The following is a 25,054-nucleotide window of genomic DNA, read 5'->3' on the forward strand; positions in this document are numbered from 1 at the left end:
TTTATATGTTTTTCTTATATTCTTATAAATTTGCTAAAATAAAAAAAAATAAAGCTTTGCATTAGCAAGCATTTTCTGAAGGATACAGTTTGAAAATCATGCTTGTTGTTTTATAATGACTGCAAACCACAACATTTCATCAGAAAGACCCAAATTTTACAAGGAACAGGCAAAACAAAATATGAGAGGACAAAGACCCAAATTTTAAATAACATTTTTTCTTATCTATTTGCTAATTAGATAAATTCCTTGTACAAATTGTCCCCTTCAACAGATGACTCAGGAGCACTGTCTGAGTCTAGACATGACTCAGGAGCACTGTCTGAGTCTAGACATGACTCAGGAGCACTGTCTGAGTCTAGACATGACTCAGGAGCACTGTCTGAGTCTAGACATGACTCAGGAGCACTGTCTGAGTCTAGACATGACTCAGGAGCACTGTCCGAGTCAAGAGATGACTCGGGAGCACTGCCTGAGTCAAGAGATGACTCGGGAGCACTGTCTGAGTCGAGAGATGACTCAGGAGCACTATCTAAGTGAACTGCACAAAGGCACACTGTTTTATAATGACTGCAAACCACAACATTTTATCAGAAAGACACAAATTTTACAAGGAACAGGCAAAACAAAATATGAGAGGACAAAGACCCAAATTTTAAATAACATTTTTTCTTATCTATTTGCTAATTAGATAAATTCCTTGTACAAATTGTCCCCTTCAACAGATGACTCAGGAGCACTGTCCGAGTCTAGACATGACTCAGGAGAACTGTCTGAGTCTAGACATGACTCAGGAGAACTGTCTGAGTCTAGACATGACTCAGGAGCACTGTCTGAGTCTAGACATGACTCAGGAGCACTGTCTGAGATGAGAGATGACTCAGGAGCACTGTCTGAGATGAGAGATGACTCGGGAGCACTGTCTGAGTCAACAGATGACTCAGGAACACTGTCTGAGTCGAGAGATGACTCAGGAGCACTGTCTGAGTCGAGAGATGTCTCAGGAGCACTGTCTGAGTCGAGAGATAACTCGGGAGCACTGTCTGAGTCGAGAGATGACTCGGGAGCACTGTCTGAGTCGAGAGATGACTCGGGAGCACTGTCTGAGTCGAGATGACTCGGGAGCACTGTCTGAGTCGTGAGATGACTCGGGAGCACTGTCTGAGTCGAGAGATGACTCGGGAGCACTGTCTGAGTCGAGAGATGACTCGGGAGCACTGTCTGAGTCGAGAGATGACTCGGGAGCACTGTCTGAGTCAACAGATGACTCGGGAGCACTGTCTGAGTCAAGAGATGACTCGGGAGCACTGTCTGAGATGAGAGATGACTCAGGAGCACTATCTAAGTGAACTGCACAAAGGCACACTGAATGGAGATGGAAGGATTCAAACCCTATATTTCTGACTATAGGAAGCAGTTGTTAACAGCTTGGGACCTTAAGTGCCAGACAACTAACCTGAAAAGCATTTTCTGAAGAATAACAATGAAACTCTAATAACCAGCATTACTGACTGTTATCCTCAGTGCTTTATCAGAAAGTGAAGGTGTAAGGCATGTCTTGCAGTTAGTGCAGTGGATTAAGGCACTAAACTCAATAAAAAAGTGGCTTTCTGTGGTCGAAGGTACAGGGTTTGACTCTTCCTAGTTCCATTTGCTTACTGTGGGAATCTGATCAAGTCACTTAACCACATGGTGCTCTGGGATGCAGCTAACAAACAATACAAAAATAAAACAACAAAAAATATAGAGCATATGTATTTTCTGAGCAAGAACAGCTATGAAACTCTAATAACTAGCATTAATGACTGACTGCAACCCCCAGTGATTTACCTGAGAAAATGCTTGCATTTTCTGTAAGTATCCAGGAATGAAGAACCATAATCATCCTGATGTCATACAGTGTGGATGACAAACACACACACACACACACACACACACACACACACACACACACACACACACACACACACACACACACACACACACACACTTTTCTCTCCCATGCTTCTCATTACAGTGGCACTGCTGCACATTTGCCAAAACATCCCCTAATTTTGTGATTTGGGCTCACCTTCCCACAGGACTCAAGACAGATGCTAGACGCAGGAAGCTGACATTGATACTGAAGAGACTGGAAGGCAAAAGCTGTTGACAGAGTAGTGAAGTCCAACATCACACACCAAGACTGGAAAGCTACACACAGCAATGGAAGGGGAATTAGTATTTTTTTAAGTTACTTATTTTACTTTTAAGGCCAGGCTACCATGGTCACCTTGTGCTAGATCTTCACCCCCCCCTTCACAAACACAGCATGCACACCTATTGACAACTGGAGGAATTAGAGTTCGTCTATGCCATGTCTTTGAGATGGAGGACAAAACCAGATGGCCTGTTAAAAACCCAAGTGGACACAGGGATGCTTCATAGATTACACGCAGAAGGCACCCCATGTTTTTATTTAATGAAAAAAGTAAAGTATATTTTACCACCAATGTGAAAAAAAATCTACAATCTAATGTAGTTTATTACCTGTAATCTTTCTTCAGGGTCTGCATTAGCTTTCCACAACACTCCACATACTGCTTATCAATGTGAGGGTAGAGACATGAGCGTAAAGTAAGCTCAAATGTTTGACAAGTGACCGACTCAGATGATCTGTCCACAATAATATCACCACCACTAAATTTCTCATGAAAGTCATTTTGTTCCAAGTACAACCTGAACAAGGACAGAAAACATAAATTAAATTAAGTAAGTTTAAAAGCTCAAACACTTCATATGTATTGCCACCTGAAACAAAAGTAATTTTTGGAAAGTCACAAACATAAAGCAACTGCTAACCATGGACGCAGATGGTACATTGCTTCTATAAGTAAAGCAAAACATCAAATGTAACTAGAACCTATTAAAAGTTAATTCTAAGCAATTCAACTTACCTATTCTAGGTTTCTAGCTCCAAAGGAGCTGTTTCAGGGCTCCCTGACAATGATCAAGCTGTCATTCCATCATTTAGTTGAACCCTACCCTGCATGTCAGGTTTAAGCAATCCAATTTTGGGATGGCTGACAGGAGAAACCTGATTCAAGGCTCAGGTGATGGCTGCAGATTACAAGGAAGTCAGGCATGATGTCCTTTGAGACTGGAAGGACTTTTCATTATTTTTCTTTCACCCGATTGCAGATGGTGGACAATGACTTCCAAATGTTAGACATGGTCTTTACATGCAGTAATGCAGTAATAATGATGCCCCTCTCGCCCACTAGAAAAGCAGTCTTAAGTAGACAGTACTTACCCCTAATCTCCAAGCCAATCCTCAAACTACAAAGGTTCAGTTCTTAATTTTCATTTGCCAGAAAAATGATGGGGCTGCTTAAGTACCACTGCATGACCATATACATTCTGAACTTACACAGACGTTCAGTTTTAATTTGGGCTTAATGTAGGTCTTCCATATGCATGTCATAATCACCAAATAAAATGGTGTAGTGATAAAAACAGCACTATGAGAACCTCCATCCATGATAATGGCAAAGTTCTTAGTGTATGTACTGATTTACCATTATCTATGGGGAGACTGCAGGCACTTAACATAAGAGACCATTTTCAGTTATTCAAACCATGAGTTAATGAGGCACACATTGGAAGCTGTTGTTATGAAGAAATACAAGGACAAAGTCAAAGTCATGGCAGCACCACCAGCCTCATCATGTCACTTAAATTTCACTACAGGTTCATAGATTAAGTACTAGGCTAGGTGCTCTTGTGAGACATTTTAAGCCTAGCCAATTTCCTTTAAAGGTGAGAACAAAACCATGTACCTTATGTTTGTGAGATAAATGCCTTTACCATTATGGCAACCTTTCTTATCTCTGTTTACTCCTTCACCTGTATTTAATCATCACAGCAGCGCTACTCAAATCTTTACTCACTCATTAATCTCCCTTATCCCTTCACCTCCTTTCCTACACCCCTACTCTTTTAATTAAACTAGCTGATTATGCTAGCTTGAAACTAAGGACTCAAACAGAATCCAGTGTGGCAACATGTGCACTACTTGCTCTCGTACTCACCTTGCTTGTAATTGCCTTTCCATTTGTCATGTGCGAAGTTTGTATAGCTCTCTTACTTTTTCAATTATAACATTATCTCTTCTTTACTTTGTGATATGCTCACCTGGGCTCTGCCTGTGAATGGTCCACTGAGATTAGGGCACTATCCTGGTAAATGAATGTAAAAAAAAATGCAAATATATATTTCTGGGGCTCCCACCTCTGCTTAATGCCTTCAGTCTCTTTGGATATCACTGCTGCACTGGGAGGGGAGGTGAGGGCTCTTCATTTTATACAATGAAGAATAAACCTGGATGAGGCATGACTCATCCCTAATTACTCAGGGTAAGGTATACAATGACACCTAATGCATATTACACACAAGATCCTGTGTGTGTGTGTGTGTGTGTGTGTGTGTGTGTGTGTGTGTGTGTGTGTGCGCGCGCGCGTGTGCATGTGTCAGTTACATATTTGCTCCGGAAATAAAACTATTCTTCCATACTACTGAAACCTGCAGCTGTAACAAACATTAGTGACTTTACTTCAAATACATCAGTATTTTTTCAAGCATCATTTTAATTTCACATAAACTAGTTACAGTAATAACCAATACTTATCAAGTCAGGTAAAGCACTCCCATTTTTATTTTAACTAACAGTGTGCCAAATACCAAAAATTAATGTCAAATCATACAACTGTGCCAGGAAGTAATGTCCTATCATTATAAATAACCCATTCATCCTTTCATTTTCTCATTTCTCAACACCTGCTTTACCTAGTTCAAGGTTGTAGAGAGCCAGACTCTATTCAGCAAGCTAAGGAGAAAAGACAGGAAGCCAGTCCTGGACAGGGCAGCAAACTATTTCAGGACACACACACACACACACACACACACACACAGTCGACAAAGCCTAAAATAATGCGGGGATAAAGGCCCAAAAATAGGGACAGATTTTAAATATTGCTCTTATAAACTTAAAAAGTTGCTAGAAATTTGTATTAACATGCATTTTTTTAAAATAATTATGAAGTCTGAAACTCAAACGTATGCCATTACTTACTGACTTCAATCCTCAGTGATAAGCCAGAAAAACCACAAATTTTAGGAGGAGCGTACCAAAAATTTGAGGAAAAAATCTGGACATTTTGCAAAAAATTTGGACACTTGAGAGGTATGGACAGACATACACAAACACAAAACTAGTTGCAAAAAGCAGTTTAAAGTATCAGTTTATTTACTGCAAAGAATAAAAAGTACCTGTCAAAAAACAGACAAAGGAAATGCAGGTGGCTCACCAGCCAGAGAGGGTATGCTTGGTAACTTTCTTATCTGACCATCAAAGAAACAACTGATCACCATATTTCCAGAATTTAGTTCTGTTCACAAAGTATCTGTGCTGTCTAAGAATATCTACACAATGAATTCCTTGTTAGGATAGGTAGAGATGAACACTGGCAAACTGAGGACAATCTGTGTCAAATTTGCTTCGACAGCAACCTTAGATGGCTAGTCCTTCCTTGTAAAAAGAAAAAAAAACAGTTGATGGAAGGAGCCTAGAGCTCTAGACTCTTTCCATCAAATAACTGTTATGGCTACAAAGAAAGGACTTTTCCAGAAAAGGATTATTTAAGTCAATTGATGCTGCAGGCTTAAAGGGAGGAGGGGGAGTTTGTTATCTCCAAAATATCTCAATGGAAATCTGATTTGGAAATTCCACATAATAAAGACTCAGCAAAACTTTAAAAAGGGACTAAAGAAAAATAATTGTCCTGTGCAAAGTTACAGATGGGCTACCTTATGCATTTTTGAAGAGGACTATCTAAGACTGTAATTAAAACTTTTTGGTAGCACAGAAATGAGGAACAGGGACTAAGAAAAGAGTACTTCTCAAATAGTAAGATAAATAGAAAACATTGCCCACTTTTCATTACACATTTCTAGGCAGACAGTCTCAGTAGACAAAAGAGCAGAGGCAACCGAGCCTAACATCTTATGTAGTTTAGCTAACATGAACTGCAGCAACAATGCAGTTAACTTTCAGCATACAGGACTTGGAGATACTTCCTGACAGGGAGACAAAGAATAATCTTGACAGAATGGAGTCTTAAGGAGGCTGGAAGAAGATAATGCTGAAGAAAAGAGAACCAACTCTGCCTTGGCCATAAGAGTTCAACCAGAATGTTTCTGGCCTTGTATAGCCTGGCCGACTGAGTGAACCTTATATTCAGAGGAAATGGGAGTAAATGCATAAAGGCTGCAATTTGTGTACCTATTTGAAAGCCTGATACCACATAACTGAGTCACACAACAGCAAAACTAAATGTTGAAAATGGAGACTTCATACAATACGCTGCATCACAGAATATTCCTCGTTTCCAAGGAAAAGTGATCGCAGAGTTCATGTATATAAGTAGCAAGGGTATAAGGGCTGGCCTGCTAAAGAAGCAGCTTTAAAGGAGTACAACTTACTTAAACATTCGCTGCTTTTTTGCAGTTTCACTGTTTTTTTTTTTTTATTATTTAATAATTCCAGGACTCCCAGTTACAGGTCTCAGAATTATAACAGGGAGATAGTGATCTGACCAGAGATGGACTAGGTCATTCCTCTCCCAAATTCCTGGAGAAGTATCATGGAGAAGAACCTGAAACACTCAATGCTGATTGGGGAGGCAAAGATGTCATATGCCTGGACGCCCAGTGGTGAAAGAAAGTCCTTGGCAATGAAGGCAAGAGAGATCATTAATGGGAGATAAGGAGGCAATAGCTTAACCTGTCAGCTAGTGTGAGTTGACCTCTCTGGGAATATGTATCACTGCCAAAAAAAGTTCCAGCTAGACTGCCATTTGCCACACTCACATCGCCTGACAATACACAGATATGAAGAATGAGTTCTTATTTGTCTGATTAGGTTCATAGGTAGGTACTAGGCTATCGGCCCTGGGCCTATATTAGTCTGGCCAAAAAAGTTCCTTGTCTTTCGCCACCCAAGAAAGGTATTTTACTGTGCTTCTGTATAGCAGAGCCACAAAAGTGATCATCTGGGTGAAAGTACAGTTTTGTACCTACCATAAATGTAGATGTCCGATAGATATGCAACTGCAGTCATAACATATGGGTTGTCCTGCCTCAGGCAGCCCTCAGTCCGCCGGATTCCAAAGTCTGGGTCCGACGTCGGCTGATGTCGCATTTCTCTCCGACGTCAGAGCGGCTGGAGTATATAAACATCAGCCGACGCCATCTTCTTCAGTGTTTCTTGCCCCAGATGCCAGGTGCCCTCCAAGGAAGGCTGTACTCAAATTGGAAGACAATAATAGGTTTCCATACAAATAAATAAGCAATAAACAGATACACCATAACAGATATCCCCAGCTAAGGATAACAGGGAGAAGAGCGGACCCAAGGCATAGAGGGGAAGGAGGGAGGGAAAACCCGACTGCAGTTGCAAATCTATCGGACATCTACATTTATGGTAGGTACAAAACTGTACTATGTCCTTCAAGAATGCAACTGCAGTCATAACATATGGGTTGAATACCATAGCTTAGCTGGGGGAGGTGGTATGCTCTAAGAAAGGGATGGTGTAGCTATCAATCCCTGCAGGACTGCCGAAGCAAAGCCTGCTCTGGATCTGGAATATAAAGGGAGATTGTAGTGTTTGGAAAATGTATGCACGGAGCTCCATGTAGCAGCTTCTAGAATGTCTTTTGTAGGCACCCCTCTTAAGAATGCTGTAAAGGTGGCTGTAGCTCTGGTGGAGTGTGGTCTGATATTGGCTGGCACACTCTTTCCATGAAAGGAATAACAGAATCTGATGCAATGTCCAATCCATTTTGAAATTGTCTGTTTGGAAATTGCTTTTCCTTGTACTCCAGGGGCGTAAGCTACAAAAAGCTGATCAGACTTCCTACTGGTCTTGGTTCTGTCTAGGTAGTAGCGAAGTTGCCTGTGTATGTCCAAAGTATGTAACAGTCTTTCCCCTTTGTTCTCAGGATTGGGAAAGAAAGTAGGCAGGTGAATTGCTTGATTTAAAGAAACCCTAGATACCACTTTTGGTAGAAAGGTAGGGTTGGTTCGTAAGGAGACCCTGTCTCTGCGAAAAGTTATGAACGGTGGTATTGCCATTAGGGCCTGTAATTCCGAAACCCTTCTTGCTGAGGTAATGGCCAGCAGGAAAGCTGTCTTCCAGGAAAGAAATTGTAAATCCACAGAAGCTGCTGGCTCGAAGGGAGGTAGAGTCAATTTTTCTAGGACAAAATTGAGATCCCAAGCTGGTACTGGTGCCTTTCTTGGGGGCTTTATATTCTTGAATCCTCTAAGAAATTGCCTCAACAAAGGATGTGAAAACACAGGTGGATCAGTGTTGTATCTAGCTGAGATAGCTGAAGCATGTATTTTTATGGAAGAGTATGAGAGTCCGTTATGTAGCATATCTGCCAAGTATTCCAGAATGAGTGGAATGCTCAAAAGTGATGCATCATGACCCTTGTTGGTATTCCAAATGCTGAATCTCTTCCATTTGGCTGAGTAAACCTTTCTGGTGGATGGTCTGCGGGCTTCTGTTAGTATCCGCTGAACTTCCTTGGAGAGAGGTAAATTGAGGTTATTTATGGGATCTCCCAAGCTGTTAGCTGTAGCGTCTGGATGTTGGGATGAACTGTCCTGAAGTTGTGTTGAGTCAAAAGTTGGGGCCATTGGGGAAGGGCCCACCTTTTGTTGTGACATATACTCCGTAATAGTGGGTACCAGTGTTGTCTTGGCCAGTCTGGAGCTATTAGTATCCCCTTCGGCTGCTCTGCTTTGATCTTTAGTAACACTGTGGTCATCAGTGGCAGAGGTGGAAATGCATAGATTATTAGGGAGCTCCAGTTGAATGAGAGAGCATCTATTTTCCATGCTTGTGGATATGTCCTTGAGCAGAACTTTTGTAGGTGATGATTGAGGTGGGAGGCAAATAGGTCTATGTCCAGCCTGCCCCATGTCGAGGTGAGTCGTATAAAGATGTCTGGATGTAACCTCCATTCGTGGGGGTCTAGGAAATTCCTGCTTAGACTGTCCGCCAGAACATTGTCTTTGCCTGGAACAAACTGGGATTGTAACTGTATGTTTAAACTCAGTGATTTTTCCCAAAGATTCATTGTCAGTCTGCAAAGGGGGTAAGAATGAGTGCCCCCCTGCTTGTTTATGTACCACATCACAGTGGTGTTGTCTGTCCGTATTAGTAGGTGGACTTGTTGAAGTTGTTGTCCAAAGGCCTCGATGGCATGCATTACTGCCAGCATTTCTTTTTGGTTGATATGCAGATGTGTTTCCTTTGGAGACCATTGTCCTTGAATACATCTGCCCTCCATGTGCGCCCCATCCAAGGTCTGAGGCGTCTGTGGTCATGGTCTGTGTTATCTGAGGTTTTTTGAACGACATACCTGTGTTTGACTGGCTTACTGTGGCCCACCACAGAAATTCCTTTTGAAGACATGGAATGAGCGGTATAGTTGCTTCTAGGTTGTTGCTGTGTTGAGACCATAAGCTTTTTATGTACCATTGAAGCTTTCTCATGTGTAGTCTTGCTAGTGGAACCAGGAGAATGCAGGATGCCATGTAACCCAGGGCCTGTAGGAATCTCCTTGCAGTCATCTGGGTGAGTTTTGCTAAACTTTTGAAGTAATGAGTTAACTTCTTTTGCTTGTCTTCTGTCAGGTAAGCCATTTGAGAGGCTGTGTCTAGTTTGGCTCCTAAGAATGTTATTTGCTGGGATGGCTGAAGTCTTGACTTTTGAAAGTTGACTGTGTATCCCAGAGCCTGTAGCAAGTGTATGACATAATTCAAGTTTTTTTGTCAAGGTTAGTTTGTTGTCCGCTTGTATGAGGCAATCGTCCAGGTACGGGTAGATTTGAATCCCCTGGAGCCTGCAATGAGCAATTACTGATGCCAGGCATTTCGTGAATACTCTGGGTGCAGTAGATAAGCCAAATGGCAATGCTGAGAATTGATAATGCTCTGGCCCTGCAAGAAATCTGAGGTATCTTCTGCAACTGTGTCTGATAGGGACATGCAGGTATGCCTCCTTGAGATCCAGAGTAATCAGCCAAGACCCCTTGCCCAGCATGGGAAGGAGTTGCTGTAGAGTCAGCATTTTGAACTTTGGTACTATGAGAAAAGTGTTTAAAGCGGACAAATCCAGTATTGGTCTCCACTGAGTTTCTTTTCTTGGAACAAGGAACAGTCTTGAATAAAACCCCTGACCTTGTTCTTGTAGTGGAACTTTTTCTATTGCTTTGATCTGAGGAAGCAGAGAAATTTGCTTGATAGCCTCTGTCCTCTGATTTTGTGGAAGGTTTGGCATGCCCTGTTTTCTTGGCAAGGTATGAAAATGGAACCTGTAACCGTGGTCTATAATGTCCAAAATCCATTTGTCTTTTGTCAGTTTGTGCCAATTGTTTGAAAACAAAGATAATTTTCCGCCCAAGGGAGCTTCTGTTTGCTCCTTGGTCAGTGGAACTAGAGGAAAGTCATTGAGATTGTCCCTGCGGGGCAGGAGAAACCCCTGTGTCACCTCTTTGGTTTGCTGGTTGCCATTGTCGTCCCCTGTAGGATCCTCTGTATTGCCCTCTTCCTTGGGCACGCCTGGTTTTGCCCCTTTGAAATCTTTCAGGATTAGGAAAGGACCAGTTTTTAGACGGCCAGTTCCTGCTGAATCTGGGTGGCTGAACCTGGAGGAAATCTTTGACTGTCTGAACTGACTTGGCTTTTTCCTCGATGGACTTTAACACATCTTTAGCATTAGCACCAAAGAGCTTGTTCTTTTCCAAGGGTGCAGCGAGAAGTTTTGCCTTAACATGATCTGGTAAAGGTTGTTCTTTTAACCATGCATGTCTACGAATGACTGCCCCTGTCATAGCTGCCCTACTTGAAGCTTCCAATGCATCATATCCACACGGTAGAAAGTGATTACTAACCTGCTGAGAATTGTGAACAGCCTCTTGCAAAGACTTCCTATCTAAAGGTTCAGGAGAGGCCAATTTTTTCTGTAAATCATCTAACAGGAAATCCTGATATTGAAACATGTGAAAGAGACAATTGAGAGCTCTCATAGATAAAGTAGTGGAGGTGTAAACCTTCTTCCCCCATCTCTCTAAGGACCTTGCTTCCCTGTCGGAAGGCAAAGGATTTTTGGAGGTGGTAGCTGAAACCCCTTTAGGCCCCTGGGAAATAGTTTCTAAATCAACAACATGGGCCCTAAAGAAATGAGAATGGGTTTCTGGGACCCTATAGTATCTGTCCGGCTTGACAGGAGCAGGAGGAAGAGTATCAGGGGTAACACTGGAGTCAGAGTATAGATCATCCAAAACATCAAGCACAGGAGGTATAGCTAAGGGCCTGTGCTGGGGTTTTTTAAGGAAAGTTCGAAGGCGCTTTCTGGAATCTGAATATTCCTGGCCTTGCCACTGAAAATGCTCCCTCATGGAATGCAGAACTTCCCCAAAAGAAATATCCTCAGGAGGAGAGGCTGAGGGAATGGAGTCCTCTGCATCTGAATCCTCATAGGTCTGGAAGGGCTCTTCCTGGCTTTCGGAGTGAACAGAGCCCTCAGAATCTTCAGAAAGAGGGTCAGAGGGTTCAACCCTGGGCCTCTTATCAGGAGGAGGCAGGGATCCTCTCTCAGGATGGGCCTGGGAACCTCTGATCAGGGAAATTTAATCTGCGGCCAAAGACATGATTTGAGTGTCAGGAGTGGGCTGAGGTAAGGTTTTAGCAGTAAGATGCTTGGTCTTGCTGGCTGCCTTAGCACGCGTGTAGGCCTTGATAGACATGGACATGGGAGGCCTAGCCGCTCCACGTGCAGGAGTGACATTATCAACAGCAATGGTCTCGGGCATTTCCTCGGTTTCAGTATCCGGAGGAAAATCAATAACTGGCGTCGGAGTGGCCTCCGGTATCGGAGGTATCAGTAATGCGGTGTATTCGGTTCGAAGCGGTGGAATAACCGCCTCAGAAGGAACCGGGGCACTCGCGGTAAGTTTTGGCGTGGTGTCGGTGGAAGATGCGGGCCGAGGATGTCGGTCCCGGTCTTTTCGTTTCTTAGGAGCATGCGTTGTCGGTTGTTCCGACGGCATTGTATAATCAAATTTTTCGCCGAAAAAGTCTTCAGCGAACTCCGCTCGGCACCTGAGAGTGCGCTTATTGAAGCGAGCACAGGCGGCACAGGCCGAGACGTCGTGGTCTGGGCCAAGGCAAGGGAGGCAGTAAGAATGGAAATCCTTATGAGGTATTTGTTTACCACAAGACAAACAATTATTTACTTTTTCAGTAATTTCTGACATCGGCTGAGGCAAGAAAAGGTCCCCAACGGGGTACTTAGTTTTTTTGATGACTTTGGTTTCGAAGAATACAGGAGCTGACCGACCGGCACTTGCGAACTGCTTCTGCTTCGGGCACCGCGGCAAGAAAGACTGAAGAAGATGGTGTTGGCTGATGTTTATATACTCCAGCCGCTCTGACGTTGGAGAGAAATGCGACATCAGCCGACGTCGGACCCAGACTTTGGAATCCGGCCGACCGAGGGCTGCCTGAGGCAGGACAACCCATTTGTTATGACTGCAGTTGCATTCTTGAAGGACATTTTCCTATTTCCCATCCAGTTGTTGAGATTTTTCTTAAATAGGGCTAATGAGGAGCTTTGCTTGACATGAATGGGTAGTCTGTTCCACAGCATGGGAAGCCTCTGGGACAGGAATCTATCCCTCCAGCATGTTCTGTTTATTGTGGTGGCAAGGTTTAGGTCCCTGGACCTTGTGGCTTGGAGGGATTGGGGTTCTTTAAGTGTAGCATGTCCAACAGATCTGGGTTTGACATGGCTTTGTATGTTAGGCAGAGGTCGCGTCTGAGTAGGCGATAAGCGACGGAGAAGAGTTAGAGTTTTCTGAGACGGTCTGCGTATGGCATCTGTCTTAGGCCAGTAATCCTCTTAGTGAGGTATTTCTGTGGCCTTTCTACTTGTTGTAGATGTCTTGCAAGGTACATGCCAAATGGGGTGTTGTACTCTATAATGGGTCCGATGAGGGATGAGTAGAGAGGAACAAGGACCTCTTTTTTTTCTGGAGGCGAACCTCTTTGTGATGAGGTGTGCCATGTAGAAGGATTTCCTGACTACTGTGGCAATGTAATTATCAAAGGAGAGACTACTGTCCACCTGTGTCCCAAGGTCTCATCACACTTTTGGTGTTTATTAGGCTACCGCCTATGTGGTAGTTCATGGGTACTGTGTTATTCCCAAAGGGGATGACAATGCACTTCTTGGCACTGAGCTTGAAGCCATGACTTTGACACCAAGCATCAGTCTCAACGAGGCCCCTTTGTAGAATGTTCACATCATTGGATGATTCTATTATGGAATCCTAGTTTGCAGTCATCTGCGAACTTTGTTACCCAAAGACCTGCTATATTAGCCTGGACTTCTGAGAAGTAGATGCCAAACAGGAGAGGACCCAGGACTGAGCCCTGTGGTACTCCACTTGTCACTGGTCTAAAGTTGGATTTGGAGTTGGCTACTTTCACTGTGTGGGTACTGTCAGTGAGCCAGTTGGCCACCCATCTTGTGACATATGGATTTATGCCCAGTCTAGTGAGTTTATCTATAATTCCAGAGTGGGGGGTGGTGTCGAAAGCCTTGGTGAGGTCAAGATAGGCTGTGTGCACCACCTTACCCTCGTCCACAGCTCTGGTGACTACTTCAAAGAAGTCAGTCAGGTTTAGGAGCTATAACCTACCTTTTACAAAAACAGACTGAGTGGGGTCCAGAGTTTGGAGGTTACCTATGTCCTTATTTATATGCTTCAAGATGGTACGTTCTATGGCCTTGCAGACCAGGCTCATCAGGCTAATGGGATGGTAGTTCCCAGGGTCCGTGGTGGCACAACCTTTGTGGAGTGGGATAACCGTCGCTGTGTGCCATATAGTGATGGGCCCTTTGTGGGGTGAGGGGGGGTGAAGTTTGCACTGAACCTATCTGCCAGGATGTTGACAATATCAGTTGGTTCTGTATATCTAGTGCCATTGTGCTGTAGCTCAGAGCAGATCTGAGTATCGCCATTGAGATTCTTGACATAGCTGTAGAATGCTTTGTGGTTGTCTTTAGAATCAGTGGCAATTTTATTTTCATAACTAGCTTTGGAGGATTTTATGAGGGATCTCGGCTTCTTACTGAGGCTGACCAGGGAGTTCCTGCAATTAAGGGATTTTACTCTTTTTTGCAACAGCTTCTTCTTTCTGTTGTAGAGTTTGTTTATGACAGGGGACCACCAGATTGGCTTCCTTTTTTGGAGGATAGCTTCTTGGTTCTGTTGGGGATGGCACGATCCATGCACTCATGTATGTGCTTATACAGTGCATCTGTATAGGAGTTGTACCTCTATTTTCCATATGTATGGGTGTCGTGAAGCTTGCCACTTCTGTCTTAAGAAGCATGAAGTTGGCTTTGGAGAAGTTTTTTAAGGTGGTTTCCTTAACGGAGGGTGGGGTTGGGATACTGATGTCTAGAGTGATTAGCTTGTGCTCAGATCTGACCAGCGAAGAGTTGACCTCTGGTGTGGAACATCGGTTGCCCATATTGGTACTGACCAGGTCCAGGATATTGCTGCCCCTGGAGGGGGTATGGACAAGCTGATCCAGGGTGTTGGACTTTATGAATTCCAGAAAGCATTGAGCAAATGAGTTAGTACATGAGTAGTTTTCCCAGTTAATGGTGGGGTAGTTGAAATCGCCCATTATTAGGGTATTGGGCTGTACCTTATATTACCCAGTATATCAAGAAACGTGGAGTGAGCATCCAGGGGCATGGTGAGGGATCTGTAACAAGCAACAACCTGGACTGCAGTCTTGCTCAGTGCTAGTTGCACATGGATAATTTCATATGCATTATGTTGAGCAACTAGCCTGGAGGTGTGGATATCCTTAATGAATATGGACACACCTCCTCCTTTAGTGTTTCAGTCCAGGTTAGGTGGCTGAAAGGTGGGGTATGAGTTATAGCCTGGTAAAGCAGGGGTGCTCTCTGGAGCCTTGAACCAGGTCTCCATCACTGCACAGATGTCAATGTTCTCCATTTTAAGGAGTGCCTCGAGTGAGTGCATTTTGAGGTTTAGACTTCTAGCATTGAGTAGCAGTACCCACAGATTTTGCTTGCTTATACCTGCTACGGTGGTGAGTTTGTCACTTGAACCTTGCCTAAAAAGGCACTATAGGGGTGGCAAGAGCCTTAGCCAGTATCCGGAATCCCAGGAGCGACAGGTGCAGGCCATTTCTGGCAAAGCATCGTGGTCTGTCGATCATGTCGTCTCAGGCAGACAGACACTGGATCTCCTTAGAATGACACCAGAAACTTAGTCAATTGTTGAAGTCAATCATTTTGTAATTGTATTGTGGTATCATTCTGGGCAATGGCAGGATGCTGCATAGGGCTAGGGTCATACTTGCCTGGGCTACATGATCTGAGAGCTCCTCCATGTCTCTTTTCAAGTAGTCCAGGGAGGTACGTCTCAGGTCATTCAAATCAACATGGACAATGACAGAGTCATATTTGTACTTGTTGTGAAGTGACCTGAGTGTTTGTGTTATGTGGTGGATCCTGGCACCCGACAGGCAGCTGACAGTAACTTTCTCCTTGTTTAGCCTGGTGAGTGGGACATCAGTGTGCCTGACTATAGAGTCACCTATGACTAGTGTGTTGGGTACGTTGTTTTGCCTTATGGGCTGAGGTTGAGTTGCACACTGATTTTGCGGGCTGTGTGTCATTTGGGTAGTGTTGGGGGGGTGGTGGTTGCTTGCGTTTCAGCTTTGGAGGTCTCTGTTGTTTGGGCAGATTTTTACTGACAGCCTCTGCAAATTTTGGTGTGTGTTTTGTGTTACTATGTGTGGGTTTAGGTGGTGTAGGTTTTGATAGAATATGTGTTGAGTGTGGTGTGGTGCACATGTTTACCTTCTCCTCTTGACTGTCTAGTACAGTCTTGGCTGGAGAGAGCTTGGCTTCCAGTTTGGCTATATAAGTGCATCTCTCACAGGTTGTAGTGTTGGGTGGTAGGAGGAGAGGGTTGTCAGTGTACATGAGGCAATTGCTACATTGCCACAAGATGCCCAGATTCATCAGTTGGACAGGGGAAAACACCGGGGGCTGACCCTTAGACATGCCTGGATAGGTGCTTATTAATTTAAGTACTAAAACTGTTTTCCTCCTAACAAGTGAGGAACGTTGAGTGCTGCAATAATTTGTAGATTATTTAGTGCTTGCAATGAGTTTTGAACAAGTGCTGAACACAAGGAAACAGTTTTGAGTGCTAAGACTAGAAAACTGGTTAGTTCTAAGGGAAAACTTAGAAGAGTAGACTTTCTGGCACCGTGAATAGTTTAACCCTAGTTAAACGGTGCTGCGTGATGTGCAAAACCTCACAAACAAGGGTTTTCAAACAGAAAGATGAAAGGGATAGAAATAGCCCAAAATGGCTAATAAAACTACAGATTCTGAGCTGAAACCACAGCTCCAATGACAGGCTTCTCAAAGCTCACCACTCTCACTGATGAACAGAGTAGCTTCCTTCTATCTTAGTAAGGTCTGGGCAACAAAGAATCTACAAAATAGCCCAGAATTCAGCAAAATCTGAAAACCGGACTCTACTGGTTATAGAAAGGCGGGAAACGAGTAGAGAGATAGAATTTTTTTGTTTTTTCAAAAATTAAAACAGATACAGTATTCAACTGTGAACAGTTAAAAAGTGCCAAAAATATACTTATCAGCTGAGAAGCACACTCGGTCAGTACACAAGGAGATTTTTTTTTTTAGTGAAGTGCAAAGGGAGGAAGGAAGAGCAGCGGATAATTCAAGGTTAAGAACCTAAGTGGGTTGGCCTTCTCAAATGTTCTCTCTGTATTAGGTAAAATGAGCACTAGACTGGGAGGAGTGGCCCAGATCAAATTTACAGTAGGGGTGGGCAACTGCAAAGCCAACTATAACAAACACCACAGGAATAGGGTAGGTGGGATGGAGAAATTCAGTTTCAGTACAGATCAGAAACAAAAAATAATGCCAGCAAATATATAAAATAATTCAGCCAGGCAAAAATTAGGACAATGCAGAACTCTGAAAAGAAGTGCCAAATAATATACTTATCAGCGATATATTTCCAGATTGTTTGAGAGCACTGTTCAGTCAGAACACAAGGAGTTTCTAACCATGTATGCAGGAATTTACAAATAGGGACTATTTTTAAATCAGCAAGCCTTGAAGCAATCAGATAACAAAAAAGTTGTTAGACCAGTTTTATAAACGTTAACACCACCACAGGAATAGGAGGGGAACCAGTTTCAGTACAGATCAAACAAAAAACAATGCCAGCAAATATATAAAATAATTCAGTCAGCAAATATATAAAATAATTCAGTCAGGAAAAATTAAGACAATGCAGAATTCTGAAAAGAAGTGCCAAGAAATATACTTATCAGCGATATATTTCCAGATTATTTGACAGCACTCTTCAGTCAGAACACAAGGAGTTTCTAACACTACTGTCATGTTGTCCAACTACATTGACAAAATACCTTTGTGGAGAACATCTGGCTAGATTTCCAAGACAGAACACCTCCTAAATGTTGATATGTAGGTGACACTCCAGTGGTTTTCCGGAAGCCTGGGCCGTCTGCTTGCTGAAATGCCTTCCCAGCCTCCAACAGATGCATCAGTGATGACCATCACTTAAAGCATTTGAATCACAATAGGGTTCCCTACCTGATAGTTCAAAGGATCCAGCCACCAGGTCAGATGAGAATGACACGTCCTAGAAAGTGGACAGGGAGGTGAAGGGAGTTGATATGTTGGGACAACTGGACACAGGCAGTTCAACAGAGGGACTCTTGTAGAGCCTGGTAAGAGGAACCAAACAAACCGATGATGTCATCCACCCTAGAAACAGCTTTTAGGCACGATTCTGTAATCAGCATTTGAGAAACAAGGACAGAGACTGAACGACTGTCCATAGGCTAAAGGACCTGACAAATACTGGAATGGAGGGAACAACCTGTGAATGTCAAATTCTGAATCGGGTTTGTCAGATTTTACAATGTCCAGTGTTAAGCTGACAGAAACTGAACAGGGGCTCCCTAAGCCAGATGAGTCATTCTTGTTCTGGTAAAGCAAGCAAGTCAGCCAAATAAGGAAAAATGTTATGATTCCTACAACCTTCTGATGTACAGGTAAACTAAGTGTCCAGAACTGGAAATAAAAACTGTGCACTAACTCTTACTTGAAAGTAATGAAACCATACACTACCAAATCATATCCTCCAAATACTGTTTTGAATTATGTTACATCTAAAAGTGCAAAAGTTCTGGTTATTAGTACTGAAACTGTTGCTAAATCATTAAAGTAAAAAACACACATCTACGGATTCAGACAAATTACTACAGATATTACTGTATGATCTTAAATCTGAATTAGATCCATTGTAATAAATCACTCCAAACTGGTACTGTTCTTACATTATGCAGACATTTATCTGTAATGCTATTCATAAAGAAAGAAATGTATCACAGGTTAATAACAACAGACCCATTAGCATGATATCCATATTGGGGAAGTGTTACAAAAGATATACGATAGCTTTAATACAAAAATCAAATACCAAAATGGAAGCACCGGATCTCTACCAACATGGCTTTTGTTAATGGCAGATCTACATTTACTAATTTGATCGAGTTTTATGACACTATTACACTTGCAAATGACATGGGTCTAACTTTCGGTGTCATGTTTTGAGATTTAGCCAAGGCACTCGACAGCTTGTTCAAGAGAAATCTTGACCGGTGGATGGGAGATCGTAGGTTTACCCCGGGAATCATCTCTGTGTCACTGCTGGACAGAGGCACAACAAACTAATGGGCACATTATTTCTAACATAAGGGGTGGCGTAAGCCACATAACTTTGGGCTAGGCTTATAAATGCCTTAGGGCAGATAGCCTAGTATAAACCTATGAACCTATGAATCTACATAGAGATCCATGATAATTGCAGGATATAACCTCTAAATGATATACTGAATAATGTCACGGCTTACTGGTTGAAGTCAATTAGTTACTATTACAGGACATGTTTCAGATAAACTACCAATTCACTATGGAGTCCCTCAGTGTTTGTTGTTATATATTCATAAGTTATACACTTACCATAATGATAGATCTGTGTTGTCGCCTTCCATCCATCTCATCCTGTGGGTATATTGGATCTGATTTGTATCCAATACGGGCACCTCAGAAGCTTCAGTCTTCGAGTTCTGCCTTTTCTGCCCTTAATTCCCTGCCTAACAGCATGTCCTCAGATCAAATTTGCACTATTTATGACACTACAGTAGCACTGAAAAGTCTTAGGCCCTACCCAATAGACAGGGAAATTAAGGAAATGGCAAAGGGCATTATATGGGCCTCCATGAAAGAGAGTTGCTGGGCTGGTCTGTCATGTCAGCCAGGAAATGTATGAAAAAGTGACAATCTGGAAGGGGGGTGGGTGGAGGGAGGGTCGGCTGAGATGGACTGAAGAAGACTGTATTTGATGTTGTCTGTTTCATGATAATGCCAGTGCCTGCATGGTGTGGCATATCATCAGCAGCATTGGGCAGAATTGTCATGGACATGTTTATCAACTACATAGTGGACTGAGCCTCCAGGATATTCTGGGAATCGAGAGACTGCTGAGTATTAACCATCTTTGACACTTCCAAGATCAAGTCCCATTGAAGTCACTGAAGTCTTGTCAAATGAGCTAGATAATTCAGAAAGCATGGAAAGCAAAAGTGGCTGAAGTGTCGGTGCTTTTTCCAAGATGGTCCAGCATCCTAGACTCCTTTTTAGGGAGCTGGACCATGGAACTCTCCTCCAAGATGTCCTTCTTATTGCCTGCAGCAACCACAATGGCATCCAGAGCTGGACTCTGATTCCAAAAGGGTCTATCCTTGGGTAGGGCAAGGACATTGCTTAGCTTCTTGTGGACTGGTCTCTCCAAGCCTTCTGGGATATCAAGTTGATGTGAGCATTTGGAGGGGGAGCCACTAAAATCATTGATGAGCCCATGCGAAAGGCCTCCAGAAATCTGTTTCATCAATTCCAGTAAGGTGCTAAAGGAGAAGTCTTTGTGGGAGGACTTAAGGGACCCCCTCCTCTTCGTCGTGGTTGGTATCTTCTGTGAGTGTTTCCTCCAGCAAGTCTAAATGCTTACTCTTATATTTGCTCTTTTATGAACCTAAATGGGGGAGACGTGGGAGAGGATATTGAAGATGCAGAAGGCAACACAGAAGCCAGCGGACTGGGCCTGGCTCCCTCAGATCCAAAGAGCCATGCAAAAGACCAGTGTCCTGAGGTGACTCAGTCAAATTCAATGTCAATCTTAGAGCCACATTGTCTAAGGGCGAAGCACCTAGGGAGGAATGACTCCAAAACCCTAAGAGTCAAGTCAAACCTGTAGGCATTGACTCACTCAGCTCCAACAAGGACAGAGTTGAGAACATCAAGGTTGGAAATGGTGACTGATGCAGCCAAGACATCGGCAGTGTTAAAGGAGAAGGCAACTAAATGATCAGACCTATGGAACCCAGCACTAAAGGGTGAGCAGAGGGAGGGATTGTAAAGGCTGAAGCCAAAGGCAGCACATTTTCAGGCCTAAGACCTGAGGTGGCTGGAAGAAGCCCAAAGTCCATCTGGGCCAGTAGAAAGGAACATATCAGCTGCTCCAACTTTGAACTTTAAAGGTTTCCAACTGACTTGACAGACCTAAAAGAAGCCATGAATGCCAGATTTGATACCTTCATAATGGGTGAATCTGAGCCTTGGATCCAAAAGGGAGAAGTTTAGATATGGGTAGGGGAAATTTCTGGGGCAAACTTGGTTGAGGCTAATGGGAAAGAAAGAAGATTCAAGCCTGGCTGAGAACTGTTATTTCTGGTGATAGGTACTGGTGGGGCACAAAAGGCAAAGTGTTGGTCAGAGCGAGAGGCACCAAAGGCTTGTGGACCTTTGGATCCATCTGATTCCCAGTAGACAAATGTTTACAATCAAAGAACCACAGCCACAGATGACTCATTTGAAGGCTTTTGTGTCAAAGTGCTAGAGTGAGTTATTAAATCTTTTCTACATCTGTGGCTGTGGTTCTTTGTTTTTTTTTTCATGTTTTCTGTGGTTTAGGAAAGTTTATAATCACCCATCTCTTTGTACCTAGCATCGTCTTTGGACGATTTCCTCTTGTCCCTGTCTTTTTCTTCCTTTTTTTATTTTTTTTTATCTTCTTTTGCCCAACTTCTTGATCAAAGAGGGAGATTAAGAGTCACTGTAAGTAGTAGATGAAAGAGGAAACATGCCCTTAAGCACAAGTTTAGCCCTTCTATTAGCCAGGGCTCTAGGGCGATAGACAGAGTAAGTATGTCACTCCACGTCCAGGTAAGCAGCATCTACACAGTACAAACACTTATCATGACCGTCTTGTGGGGGCAGTTTTTCCCTGCACTCAACACACTACTTAAACCCTGCAGCAGGCTATTTATTCATGGCAAAGAACAAACCAATAAATCAAGAATCAAAAGGCTAACACCAAAAATTACTAAACACAACAGTAATTATAACAAGTATACTAACACTTTAGAAAAGAGATATACAAGATAGAAATTATGACTGTTTTTGTTACTATTACGTATTACTTTTTAATAGGAGGGAAAAGGGTGGAAAAGCTGCTATGACAAACACTAACGATTCTCTACAACTAGACTAAAGGTAACCTAAAACCATTGCATCAAGCCAAAAACTAAGAAAATATACCTAAGAGGTAAAGAAGGCACGAAAGGATGTATATTAATGAAAAACTTGACTTGTCTATAAAGAGCTTGCCGGACCATGTTTGATGGTAACTGCAGCAAACTTGATCTAAGGAGATGCGGTTAGGTCATGGCATTATGGGCAGAGGAGGTCAAACTCGAACACTGAAGATTCTGAGGTGCCGGAATCAGATCCGGTACACCCCCAGGTTGGGATGGACGAAAAAGATAACATCAGATCCTAGTGTTTTCAGTCTTTCCCAGACACAAATCATTTTGGGTTAGTAAATATGTTAATGACTGTAAGACTGGTTTTACAACAATCAGCAGTAAGGACTTTTCAGAAATCAATAACTATCTGCACAACATAGTGAGATGGGCATCAGATCACATTACAGTTATCTGCAGAAAAAATGCAAGGTCATATACTTTGGTAAAGAGCTAATCAAAGAAATACAAACTGCAAGATACAATAATACAAGCAGTGTCTGAATTTAAAGATCTACTTTTAAACTTCTTATCACATTAATCTTATTTTATTTATTTTATTTTATTTAACATTTGTTTACCGGGAAAGTCCAACTGGACACAGGTCCTTTTTCAGCAGAGGCCTGGGGAGAAAAGCGCCTTGAGTAACAGTAAATTTTAATGCACATATCACAATAATCAATAAAGTACGAAGTAAACAAAATGTAGTATACATAAGAAAATACAAATTTGTTACATCTTGACAACAAACCTAGGCTTTGAACATAGCTAGAACTATTTGTAAAGTATGACTTATGTCAAGATATAAAGTTAAGACAGGCTGGTAGGAATAAAGGATTAAACACCGGGGAAGAAGCTGGATATGGTTGGGGTATACTGTGATGCATCACTGCATTCATGAAGGGTTAGTACAGGAACATAGCCACTTATTTTTTTAGATAAGCTTTAAGTGAATGCTTAAAGTGGTTAGTGGATGAGATTGAGAGAATAGAGTTAGGAAGCGAGTTCCATACACAAGATATATAGTTGGAAAATAAGGATTCTCCTGCAGTGTTGTTGGCCTTGGAGATACTGAGTAAATTCTTAGAGTGAAGTGGTCTGCTGGAACTGTAAGGAAGGATGATATTTTGTAGTACAGGGGTTCTGGTTGGCTGTGTTACAATTTTGTGAGCTAGAGAAAGTTGGTTGTAAAAAATAATGTTGGGAAACTCAAGTCAGTCTAGTATCCTTAAAGGTGTACAATGATGTGTTCTATATGGGCAGTCAGATGCAAAGTTAAAATTGGAGAGGCATATAGTAGAGTGGAGAGCAGATGGGTTTGTGCTAATGTAATTTTGGTCAGGAACCTTGTGTGGCTATACAGACTTCCAAGTTTCTTATGGACTTTTTTATTGTAAGGGAGACATGTAAGTCAAATTTTAGGTTATTGTCTATTTCCACTCCAAGAAGCTTTGTATGTGTTGTTGGGGAGATGACATTATTGTCTTTGGCTATTGTGTCAAATGGTGGGCATGAGACAGATATCTTGTTAGGTCGGAAGAGTAATAATTTAGTTTTGTTTGGGTTCAGAATTAGATGGGCATTGGCTAACCATGTTTCAACAGAAGTGAAAGATTCCTGTGTTTGAGAATGAAGGGCTGATAGAGAAGTGACAGCCCAGATAAGTGTTGAATCATCTGCAAACTGTATTATAGAACCATGTGGAGTAGCTGTGTGTAGATTATTAGCGAAGAGGGAGAAAAGGACTGGGCCCAAGATAGATCCTTAGGGGACACCAATGGATAAAGGAAGGTGTGGAGATAGGTCACCTTGTCATAGTATAGATTGTTGACAGCCAGATAAATAGTTATGAAACCCAGCTGTAGCAGATGGTGAGAAGAATAGTTCAGTTAGTACATCTATTAGTTTGGAATGGGAGACCATATCAAAAGCTTTTGATAGGTCTAGAAAAATGCAAGAGAAACAATGGTCCAAAACTGTCAGTTTATAATAAAACAACAAAAAAGCTTTCGAGTTAACAAACTCTTCTTCAGTATAGTGTTAAAACAGACAAGTTGTAGTGCAGCAATATATCTCACATGCCAGCCAATAAAAAGAACACAGTTCATCACATGGTATAAAAGCATACAATTTTAAAATCAAACTTAACTTCAGATTGATGCTTTGTTATATGAATTAGTCAAGTCACATAAGAATGTTTCTCTTTTAATAGTGGTTTTAGACTATTAGTGACATTTAGTCGCGTTGGGTGGCCAGCCCAAAAATAATTTATCCATTTATAGTCCTCTATTTCTGTTTTATTAGCAAGGTCATCACCCCTATTTCCTAGTATGACTCGTGATAAAACATGAAATTTAAAGCTATGCTGCACACAATTCATCATTATATGCTTTGCCAAGGCATTAGCTGGCATTTGGCACACTTTTTCTAATATCAGAGAGATGTGAGGACATTCTTTCTTTTAACTTTTGGTTGGTCTTTCCGATATAGAATGCCTCGCAGACTGTACAGTTTGCTAAATAGACCACATCCTAGGTATTACATGTTGCATACTCTGTATAGGAAAATTTTTTATAAGTATGCGGCTGTATAAATTCATTAGATGTATTTACATAGCTACAGAAATTACAACTATAACATGGGACAGTAGATCTTAAAGACTCCTATCCTGCTATTTTAGATTTACCTTCACTCAAGTCTTGGTAACAGAAACTGCTTTAGATTCCTTTCTCTTTTTATAGGTGAACCGAGGTCTTTCTCTTATAATTTTACTTAACTCAGTATCAGATTTAAGTATAGTCCAATACTTCTACATTACAAATCTTATCTGGGATGTACGCCTATTATATTTCATTATATATCTAATAGGCCCCTCTCTATCTCTTTTACTCATAGTAGGTTCAGAATTTTAGTTTGAGATGAAATTCTTTCTTTCCTAACTACATATTCATTATTCTCTATCAGTTTTGTATCATAGCCTCTTACCCTAAAATCTGAGGCCATAGCTTCTAGCTCTTTCTCAAAACCATTATCAGTGGTATTTAACTTAATGGCCCTCAGAAAATGACGTTTAACAACATTGTTATGAATGGACCACTGTTTCTCTTGCTTCTACAACGTTTGACTTCTCTGGTCCAATTTTGGCTGTTGAGGTGAATTTTTTACTTGTGTTTAGATCTAG

The 25,054-nt window shown here is 42.1% G+C and overlaps 1 protein-coding gene across 1 annotated transcript in view; it reads right to left on the reverse strand.

The window, feature by feature from the left end:
- Nucleotides 1-25,054, reverse strand: part of TUBGCP5 (tubulin gamma complex associated protein 5) — a 1,009,385-nt gene that overhangs the window by 308,564 nt on the left and 675,767 nt on the right. The window contains exon 15 of the mRNA XM_044072063.1: nt 2,530-2,718. Within this exon, the coding sequence (XP_043927998.1) occupies nt 2,530-2,718 (189 nt within the window). The remainder of the gene's footprint in view (nt 1-2,529; nt 2,719-25,054) is intronic.

The sequence above is a fragment of the Protopterus annectens genome, chromosome 5.part0, assembly GCF_019279795.1.
Source record: "Protopterus annectens isolate FY-2018-M chromosome 5.part0, PAN1.0, whole genome shotgun sequence".
NCBI classification, from domain to species: Eukaryota; Metazoa; Chordata; order Ceratodontiformes; family Protopteridae; genus Protopterus; species Protopterus annectens.